We start from the raw sequence: 11,064 nt of genomic DNA on the forward strand, positions 1-11,064 counted from the left end.
CATGTGGGATGTCTTTTCTGCAGTAAAGCTTAAAATAGAAAAGGAAATCAATACTCATTTACAGTATCTGGCAGTCACCGAACCAAAACATACATGTACACCTACAGCAAGGCAGAAATAACAGCATTTATTTAAACCACAAGCTGTTATTCTGCTGCAGGAACGCTGTGTTTTATGTGGATTGCTTCACCAGAAGCTGAGAATATCACATATTTGTGACCATTTCTAAAAAGCCTTCACAATATTAAACGCAAGTGCTGCCAGCATTACAAGTATTAACCCTGTCACTGCTGGGCCCGGCTCTGCCAGCGCAGTGGCAGCGCTGGTGCCTCAGCTAACAGCGGGGAGGATGTTCGACCCTTCCTCTTCATTCTCCCTTCTGCAGATGTAGGAGATGTGGTTTGTGGGACTGAATGTGACCCCTGCATCTGTCCCACCAGGGGCCAGGAAGGGAAGAGCTCCTCCTGGCCAGCCCAGGGCCGTTCCCTGCGCTCCTGGAGCGGCTCCCGGGGAGCAGGAGAGAGCCAAGCTCCTGCCGCGACGCTGCCGAGCTGGCCCATGGGCACGGAGCGAGGGGCTGCCCGGGCACCTGTGTGGCCTGGATGGCCACGGCACCAAGGGGGGCTCGTCTGCAAGATGCAGCGAGCCCTGGCGCTCCATAGAGCCCTGCTGAGCGCCCGGACCGTCCTCCCTAACTGGAAAACTCGCGCCGAAGCAGCAAGCCTCTGATGGTCGGAAACCTTAAATTAAGCTTCAAAACAGAAATGTAAACCTATGCCTACGAATGGTATAATGTTTCTTCATCACGTGTAAAACTACAGATTTTCGGGAAAGGAGCAGTGTTTAGCAAATTAACGTTCCCCAAACACTGAAAGTGAAATTGAACATAAACACAGTGGGTCTGCTGACCGAGTCTGTGAAATCCTCGGCTCGGAGAAATGTGACTAGTAAATGAAGAGCATAAATAATAACAACAGCTGGATTTTGTGCAACACTCCTCATTCACAAAAATCGAAGTGTTCTACAAAGGGGACAACTCCTGTTATGGCCAAATCACTGCGCACAGCAATGAACGGGGCCTCTGAAGGTGCTCTGCTCCGTTCCCCCATGCCAGGGCCAGGTCAGCCTTTCCTACCACTGCCAGCTACTACAGTGCAAGAGGTAACAAGCTCTGTCCATAGCAGGATGGCAACACAGGGTGCAAATGCAGTGCATGGTAAATCCTGACCCTACAGAAATCTCTGGGGCCAAAACTTCACCATCGAGTACCAGTCCCATGCAAAAAAGTACTGGACTATGGTGAAACCAGAAAGGAAAAAATGGGAAATTAAAAAAAAAAAGTCATGGTCTAACAAAGCTGTGTGGGGCTAGGAAGATCTCAAGGGCAATATGTGCATTTTCAGGACAACACTTTTTCAGATATTTGGTACTCCATGTCCAGGGCCGGGGATGACCGAACGCTGATTGCTTGCATATCTTTTTAATGAAAAGAGATTTTGAATATTGCTCAGAATACAGCTTTTAGTATTCCAAATATTATAGACCAGCTTTCACACAGGAATGAAAAAAGAGAAGAAAAAGCTTAACCATTAAGTCAGCTCGATGCTATCTCTGCAACAGTTTAATTATTTGCTGCTTCCTCATTGCTCCTAACTCCTTCAGCCCAGCAAATTAAGCCATTGCAGACTCCGGGAGTTTGACAGTTGGATTTGAAACATCACCAAGGTGGTTTGGAATAAGAAAGATAAAAAGTACATTGAAACTAAGAAGAGTAAACCTAGCTAGGGAGCTAGCTAGTCTACTGATACTTACAGCAAATTAAATTGCCCTTCTGTTCAAAAAAAGAGGCCGAAAATTGAGAGTGTTTTCCCCCACTCTTCATCTTTAAGTTTGATCAAGGAAGATAGAAAGCATTCAGAAAAAGCTCTTTTCAACATAGGTCAGGTAGCTGCCTGAAAAACTAATAGTGATCTTTTTTGTCTAACAACTCTCGAGTAGTTTGAGCATTTTCTCCTTATCCCCCCATATTCAATACTAGAACATAAGATTACTGTGCTATTACCTCCAAAGGTTTGCTTCTAGCCCCACTATCAATATTTTGTTTCCTTTCCTTTCCTTTTTTCCTCCTCTTTTCTTTACTTTAACAGATTGCTGCTGGGACAATTGCAGCTGAAAAGCAGAGAACAACTTATGCTATCACTAGGTAGATTCTAAAAATCTCTCTTCAAACAACAAGCACTCTTCAAATACCAAGCACTGGTTTCCTTCAGGAAACCTCAGAGAACAGCTTAGTTTCTCCAGCAACTTTCATACAGTGACTTTAGGCTCCACCCATTTCATCCCTTGTCTGGGTGATTAAAACAATTTCTAGACGAGGAAATCAAAGCACAAATTGAGGGTGTCACTCTAAAACACTGCTCACTGTGTCACTGGCTAATGACCATCCTGACCATGTCTTTTGCCATGTTTTCTTTTTCTCTTTTCCTCATTGACTTCTTCATTCTGTGACCTGACACTAAGTTTAGGGCCTAGCAATCTGCCTCTGCCATCCCTGGGATAGGATGGGAGGACTCCAAGGCTCCCATCATCAAGTGAGCGCCTGCCAAAACACAAACGGAGACAGACCCTGCCTGAAGAGCAGACGTCCATCTCACAGAAGGGAAGTTCCTTCTATTCCAATAGAACTAAAAATGAAGTATTATTGGGGACACCATCTTGGGACACCAAACACAACTGCATCTGTGGAAAATCTACCGGATTCGTACATACAGCACACTCCAAGACCCATGCACCTTCCTGCTCTTAGCTCTCCTGTGGGCAGCCTGTAGAAGCAGACTTGGAAGCAGGCAGATCCAACCAGGGTGCCCTGCAGCCATCAGCACTGCCTTCCCTGGGTGCTCCCTGCCTGCTCCCAAGGCCGTTCCCATGGTACTACAGTGTGTCTGGACAGGGAGGCCTTCCCGACAGCACTACCAGTGTCTCCACCTGGGAGTCACTTAGGCTACATGGGAGGGAGTCACTCGTCACTTGTCACTCCCATTTAGAAGGTGCTTATGGTCAGGGTAAGCCTAGGGCTGGTACCTGGCATTACTGCACCAGTACAAGTATTTCCTTCCAGTTTACATGAGGGAGACTTTATTGGTCTGCAAGAACAAACTCTGCAATGGGTATAGTTCCAATGATGTCAAGAAACTACCCTGGCAGTGGTAATTTACTTCCTATAGATAATAAGCCATACTGACATGGTGTAAGAATTTCCATACTGGTAGAGATACTGGCAGGGATGTATAGATAAGGATAGAATTTAGGGATGTAGGATAGATGGGATGATGGTAGGGATCTGCCCAAGTATAATTTATGGAATCTGACAGGTAGGATACACTAGCCTTTCCTTGGTTACTTCAGGGTATGAGGAGTCGGCCACTTGCTCTCAGGGTTGTGTCACATCTCTTGGGTAAGGGACAATAGCAGATTGTTGAACACTGATGGCTGCCATTCAAGTGGAAGCACATGAGGACAATGGGGTGACCGAACCTAAGGAAGCCAGTTCAGCCAAACGGCTCTGCAGGGACAAGGCTTTGAACAATGGAATTTCCCCAGAAGAACAAAGAGATCTGAGGTTTGTGCTGGCTCCAAAAAGCACAAAACCAGAACAACTTGAGGAGAACCTCCAAAGAAACACAGGACAACTCTACAACTGGCATCTAGGAAAATGGCCTTGTAGCCAACACACCTCTACCAGCCAGCTCTTGATGGTACACACTTAATAGGAATCTACAAGAGTTGTAGATTAGGTAGATTTGGTTAGTCCCAAAGGAACAGGAAGAACGAGTAAGTTCCAGTTGAGCCAAGGAACTGTATGTAACTGGGTTTTATTATTTTGTCTAAACCTCTATCTTTTGCTAGTGAAGTAGAGAACTCTTACATCTAGAACCCTGATAACATTGCTGCATTTGTCAGCTTCAACTGTTGCACCACTCTGAAGAAATAACTGAATTATTTAGAGTACTCCCAAGTTTGGTGCTCTTAAAGAAAAACGTATGCAACAGAGTCTGAGAAGAAAGTCAGTGCAGGCCCTGCTAAATCTAAAAAAAAGCTGAAGGGAACAGGCAGGTGGGGAAGGCAGGGCTCTAACTGTTGAGTTCTCTGCTGGGGGAACTCCATCAGGATCATCATACAAAGACACTACTGGCCCGGCTCTTAATCCCACTAGTAAAGAGCTATTTGCATGAGAGAAGCAAGGTGTATGTAGCCTTTGCTCTGGCAGAATCAGGAGCAGAAACTCAATTTTGCAATAGAAATCTCAAGAGTATCTGTCTTAAGTTTCTGCCAGCATCTATGATATTCACCCAGCACAGCCCCCAAGGTTTCATCCAGTTAGTGGCACTAAGAATGATTCTGCTTTGTCTTCTATTGTCTTAGGGCCAGGATGAAGTTTGGCTGCTTTGAGATCCACCACAGGGAACCAGAGTCACCCGGTCTCAAAGCTGCCCTGTCTCCACAGGAGAGCTGCATGCTCCTGTTCACATGCTGACCAGAACCGTACGCGTACCTGAGCAAAAGGGGCAGCTTAAGAACAATTGTTACTCACAAAGCAGTATATTTGCTTTATTCTTGGGTTCCATGGCAAAACAAAGGCAGATTTGCTTCAGTGGAACGTTCTTGTCAGGACTGAGAAACAAATCCTACTAATAAAAGCTGTTGGAAACATCTACAGCAAGAATGGAAGCTGCTCTCCTGCCTGTCAAAGAGTTCCTCTTATGTGAAATTTCTTTGTTAATTTGCCCACCCTCTGCAAATGAAGAAGAAATGCCAAAGCGTTGCTCCATTCACAGTGGATAAAGCAGTCACATGGAACAAAGAGATCATGAGCATTAAAGGAACATATATAATAGGAGAAGAAAGATTTTAGAGACGCAGGCAAGAGCAATATAGCAAGTATAGTCTGAAATGTTGATTCGACAACGACAGTCCTTAAGGAAAACTCTGTTATTTGCCCTGTGCACCATGCAAGGAGGCACGAGACACATTCGGTCCTTGTGCATTCGTTTGAGGTTGACCTCGTTAGTAAAAACAGCAGTACTGTCCCATAGTGACACTGGATTAGAAATCCCTGTAAGGAGGCTACCTTGCTTGGACACATCTTGCAGAGCTGGGCTGCCACCAAACTGAAAAAGCCAAGTGGAGCAGAAATGCATTTAATGCATCAGACAGACAGCTATTTTTTTACTTTCAATTTCTAAAGTCTAACACTGCACAGTATAATTGAAGTCATTATAATTAGTGACTTGATTCCTTTTGCTTTGATTTTGCTTCAGTTTATTTATTTATTTATACATTTTGGAAGGTTCTGAAAGTCATATTCAACCTTGTCATCTGCTCATGCTGGGAGCTAGGCTGTTTTTCTGGAAATGCCATAGAAATGCTGGTAATGAAGTGCCAAAATCAGCAAGCAATACTCAACAACTTAAGGGCTGGTTCAAGTATAAAGGCAGTTTGTATTTCTGCACCCCAGGCAATTCTGAAAAGTCTTTCGGGAAGAGAGAAATATATTTTCTTCTTATTGGATTGGTCTTTCAATGCTAACAAGTCAGAATGAACAGCAGGCATTTTTCAAAGCATAAAATCCAAATAAAATGTAAATAGAAAAGCAAGGGGGTTTTGTTTGTTTCATTTCGTATTTTTAATCACGCTTTTCATAAGTACAAGTGAAAGAATTCCTGCAAGGTCAGCCTATACCCAAACAATTGCCACTGGGTTCACTATGTCTAAAGTTGAGCCAACCCCTTTTAATTCCCCTTAACAAGGGACCAGGAGCACATTTGTGGCCTCTCATCTCCAACTGCTCTTGCAGTCATGTAGGTGCTCCTAGATATGACCACATGGAGAGACATTCAAGCATCAAGCTACCAAGATAGCCGGGTTATTACTTCTACTTGATGAGGAAAGTCATATTCAAGGATGTTTCATTTTTTCCAAAGTGTCTCAAACATTTCCAAGTGTCCCAAGTGCTTCCAGTGTTCAACCTAGAGTAACTGATTTTTACTTATTTACAGGGGGAGAGATGAACATAACTTGCTCCACCTGAGGTCAATGGTGGCTACAGGTTATCAGCACCTTTAAAAAGCTCAGCTAGGTCCATGAATGTCAAAAGGCCACTCAGGGTCATACAGAGGGGCTGAGGGTGCCCCTCAAATTGTTTGCACTTATGTAAGCAGTGACAGTAACAACTGAGGCATCCAGGAAAAGCTAAGGGATACAAAACAGAGGGGGAAAAAAGGTCATCTCTGAACTTCTCCAGGCCCTTTAGGGGCCTCAGAGGAAATGTCTTGACTTCTCCCTGCTTTCCTTCCTCTTCCTCATCCCACCTCTATTCTTAGCAGCTTTGTCTGAGAGCTGGGAACAGAACATGGTCTCTTAGTTCCTCACCTCCTATTACCTCATATTTTGACTCAGGCCACTGGGAGTGGTGGCAGAGATTTTGTCCCTGCATGGAGCTGTTGTTTTTGTTTTTATTTTGAGCCATTAAAGTAGAATTTCCTCAGCTACTTGGACATGTCATAGGCATGAGATTAATGTTTTGTTATCAGTGATTTAGTTCCTCCAAACAACATTAAAACGCACTGAACTTACTCTGCCTAACCCCAGTTCTTAAGCTTCACATTTACTGAGAGCACCGTGTGCCAAAGAGTTACCTGTTGTCATGCTCCATAAATCCTGCTCTTGGCATGACACAAGCAAATGACACCAGAACATGCTGGCCTTTTCTCCACACTGCATCAACAAGACCACTTAATTATATCTTCAGATGAAACTGGCTCAACAAGTTGGGCAGCCTGTGAGCTGCTGCGAGGCGAGAGCAAGGGAGGACACCTCGTCCCCCGCGCTCCTTTTGGGAGTGACCTCCCGCCCCAAGAGAAGTGGCAAACACAGCCAGCCTCCCTCCTTAGTCCCATTAATATCTACTCTGTCTACCTCGTCTAATCACTGTGACATCTGAGTGCCTTTGTGTGTCAGCTTCCTGCGAAGTAATCACCTAAATCCCCCCGCGAGACAAAGCGGACCCCGCGGAGGAACTCACAATAGGTGCCTTTCACTGGCACCACAACCTTGGCCTTGGTGCCACGCACAACAAAGCTTCCATATGTGCACCAGGATGGGCTGAGCGGGCAGCCCAGCCCCGCACGGGAGCCCGGCCTGGGCATCTGTGAGCGGCGAGCAAAAGATCCTTACAAAATCTCCCATCTTCCTGACAAATGGCTTTTAAAAGGAAGGCTGCAGCGCATGAGGCCGGCACGGGCCTGACCCACCTCGAGGAGCTGGGAAAAGCGGCGGTTCTGCCGCTCGGCCCCGTATCGAAGCAGGGCTGCCCGTTGTTTCTGCTCAGCCTCTGCCAGGCTCCACTTCTTAATTTTGCCATTGGCAGATACCCTGTTTTTTTCTCCCTGGGGGGCATTGAGGATGATATGTTCTATTCTAATAGAAGTCAATGATAACCTTTGGACATCTGCATTCAAAAGGTTTCTATAGGCCTAGTTGGGATTAGATATATAATGGATCAAGGAAAGATCCCGTCGTTTCACTGTTATAGCGTCGCTCATTAAAGTTAAGGTTTCAACCTGAATCAGTGATCAAGTTAGATGACAGAGAGTTGCTTTCAGTATTAGAAACAGTATAAATTGGTAATGGGCCTCTAAAAGTCCCCCGAGGTGTCTCTCTCTCTCCCTCTACATAGGCGAACCATTTTTGCTGAACATTTAAAATTAGATGAAAGTTGCTGAGCTTCTGCATATGAGGCAGAAAACGCTGAGCTACTTATGAAGAGAGAAAAAATGTATTTTTGGTCTGCCTTTCTATCAAAGCACTTCAAGAGCACGCCTGAATGTAGATGCAGGCCTCCAGCTTGTTATTCAGTTACTTACAATCTCTCTCATACATAACAATGCCGAAAGAGCTAATAATAAACAGCATGCCCACGCCTTGTACACAAATATGCACGCACAAACACACACTTAGGAACCACTTGTAAATGAGCAACACTGATCCCATCTACTTTGTTGTCACAAAACTAGGGCAAACTCCCTTTCAATTAACTGCTTGGTGCATGGAGCCCTGAAAAAAATTGACTATGCAAAGACAGGACGCCAAGTTTTAACTTTCGGTTCCTTATCATCCTTTCATTTCTTGATCAAAGACATATCCACTTGCTACTAATTTGCTAAGAAATTAAAGATGAAAAGAGAGAGCAATTCAATAACTCAGTGAAGAACATTGTGGACAGTTAATGATTAATTAGCATTATAATATGAGACAGGCTGGTTTCACAGTAGAAGCTTGTTTTGATACCATGTTTTTTCTGTATAGGAAATCTCCAGGCTGGTGCAAGGACTACAGAAAATATCAATGCCCAAAAGTTTTCGCCCCGTTTCTGAAAGGCAGCAATTGGAAGGAACTAATGAGTGCTCTGTGGACCAGGTGATGTGAAACCAAGACAGATGTTCTAGAGCCCAGTCAACACAAGTGACTGAAGTGGGCACCACCTTTCTCGTGGGGCCAGGGCAGCAGTGGCTGTTGCTGAGCTGCTCGGCCACCCTGCCTATCGCTTGCACTCACCTGCACAGAGAACGTCCCTCAGAAAGGCCCTGGGGATTGGCTGACATGAAACTTGGGGGCAGGTTTCAAAGATCACCTTTAACTTGGACACCTTTCCATCTCTCAGCACACTGACGGGCCGGTTTGGACATCAAAGGATGTCTAACCTAGTCGAAGTTTAGCTCCCAACTACTACTTGAACAACTTCTTCCCAAAATGCTTCCTGGCTGTACAAAATTGCTCTAGCTTATCCTGATGGCTTGCAGAAAAAGTAAACAATACAAAATACCCAGATATTTGTTAAGAAGCTACTTACGCAGGAATATATGCAAGTCAGAATCTTAAAACAGACACTGTCACAAAGAAAAATGATGATAAAAACTAAGGAAGCAACGAGTTAGCTTTCCATAGCAGATCCTAATCAGCACATAATCAGCACAGAAATCCATTACAGGAGAGAGATGATTTAAATTATCAAAAAGGCGTTATTTAAATTCAGTTTTGAAATCAGTTTCCAGCGAAGGAGCTCCCTAAATCATTAACTACAAATTTTAAAACACCCCAAAAGAGCAATACAGTCAAACTGAAACCTGCCTGCTGTCCTAAGATTTCTGCAATTAATGTTCAAACTGAATTCAGATGCTGCTGTTTAAAGCGTTGACACTGAGAAAATGAACAGGAGTACACATCAGTAAGCCTGCATGTCATTGCTCTCTGTCTGTGGTAATAGTTTGAAGATACTTATAATTGCTGACGGGCTTCAGACACCTGTGGGTACTACACTGTAGCACTGCCACCCTGCCCAACTGTCCACAAACAAAAATAACTGTTTCCCAGCAGCAGGGCCTGAGTGAGCAAAGGCTTGGAGAATAGAGTCTTTGCAGGAGGATCTTTCTCAGATGAGGGAAATGTCTTAGCAGCTCTGTAAAGCTGTATGCACACAACCCTATAATGCCAGTCACGCCATAATTAACAATTACACGAACAGAGCCTTATTTACGGAGAGCAGAGAGAGTATTGCCTGAAAGTGCTCACCTGGGAGTTCCTGCTGGCTTCCAATACCTGCAGAACAGATGCTGCCCATCAGCATTGATGATATGAGGCAGGTCCTTATAGGGGATGTTGAGAGGACTCCGCTTTGGTGAACTTTCCTCTGGCATTCTGGAAGAGTGACCTGCAAGGTGATGGAAGAGGCAAGACATACTTTAGAAGGGATGAAGATAGAAGCTGAGCAGCTACAGGCATTCAGGAAGGTCCATCTGTAAGGCGAGCGCCACTGCTGGAAGTCTCTCCTCTACATCCCAGCCAAAGAGCCAAAAAAATATTTGCTGCTCTAAAATCGAAGCCTAGCATTTTGTGATCAGAAAAGGCTCGCGTTTTGGGGAGGGCATTGGAGGGGAGAAGGAAGGAAAATAAATCCACCATCACTACTTCATTACAGCTTTCTCTCCCCCCACTTCTCCCATCTGTGTTTATTTTTCATCGTTTTGTGAAATGGATCTTAAAAAGAATATTTTAGCTGCAATCAAGTGCAGCTTGTGCAACAACCGCTGCAGATAGGAAAAGACAGCTGCATAAAAGATTTATCTCTGCCTTAACATCTCCAAAGAACAGCAAAGGGTACCCAGCGGAGGTATCTGCCACTGTGTTATTATTATCATCTTCTCTGACATCTCAGACAGGCAGCTGGTGGTGAGGAATGAAACATTTCCAGGAGCATTTGCAACAAACCTGTTTTCATCCTGTGCAAGGGTTTGCATTCTAGAGAGCAGCCGGCATCGCAAATCAAACCCAAGCAGAAGAGGCTTTTTGCATCTCGCTACAGAGAGACATTAACACTCCAGCAGTGCCCACAGGTCCCCGCTGGGTTGTTGGCCGGTCCCTCCTGGGCAGCTCCGGGTGCTGCGCTCGCTGCAGCTCCTCTTCCTCGCTTGCTCTTTAGGGAAAGTCGCTTGGGAAATTCACCACTTCTTGTTCATTTCATCAGTTTCTCTCAAACAAATTGCCTGTGTGGGCTGAAGTGGCGGTGGTGGGAGGGGAAAGGGAGGGCTGAGGAGCGGGAAAGCTGCAGTCCACTTTCCAGAAGCTGCCGCACACATCAAAGGCACCTTGAACACATGCAGCTGGGGCAGCCCCGAAAGTTACAGCTGCTGCTGCTGCTGCTGCAGGTTGTTTGCAACTTTACTTCCTTCCTGGCACTCGCTGTTCACGGTCACGGCGAAGGGGGGAAGCGGGGAGATGTACGTGTTTTTTCCCCTTCCTTTTCAAAGGAGTCGCTGCCGCGAAGCCATCTCGTGCGGGAGCCCGCCGCGAGCCGGGGCGCGGCGGCAGCAGAGGAGGAGGAGGAGGAGGCGGGATGCAGGCAGCTCGCGGGCAGGAGGCTCCGATGCAAACGCCGCGCGCGCCGCCTCCTGCCGCGGCGCGGGGAGCCGGGGGGACGGCGGGCGGCTCCGCGCCGCTCCGCGCCGCTCC

At 45.8% G+C, this 11,064-nt stretch overlaps 1 protein-coding gene across 1 annotated transcript in view; it reads right to left on the reverse strand.

Moving 5' to 3' along the window:
- Positions 1-10,909, reverse strand: part of MGLL (monoglyceride lipase) — a 65,105-nt gene extending 54,196 nt beyond the window's left edge. The window contains exons 1-2 of the mRNA XM_026052536.1: positions 10,324-10,909; positions 9,628-9,766 (exon numbers count right to left, since the gene is read on the reverse strand). Of these exons, the coding sequence (XP_025908321.1) occupies positions 9,628-9,766; positions 10,324-10,333 (149 nt within the window). The 5' untranslated portion in view covers positions 10,334-10,909. The remainder of the gene's footprint in view (positions 1-9,627; positions 9,767-10,323) is intronic.
- Between the last annotated feature and the right edge of the window lie 155 nt (positions 10,910-11,064).

Source organism: Nothoprocta perdicaria, unplaced genomic scaffold, assembly GCF_003342845.1.
Source record: "Nothoprocta perdicaria isolate Ctin4 unplaced genomic scaffold, notPer1 scaffold_9, whole genome shotgun sequence".
In the NCBI taxonomy this organism is placed as follows: domain Eukaryota; kingdom Metazoa; phylum Chordata; class Aves; order Tinamiformes; family Tinamidae; genus Nothoprocta; species Nothoprocta perdicaria.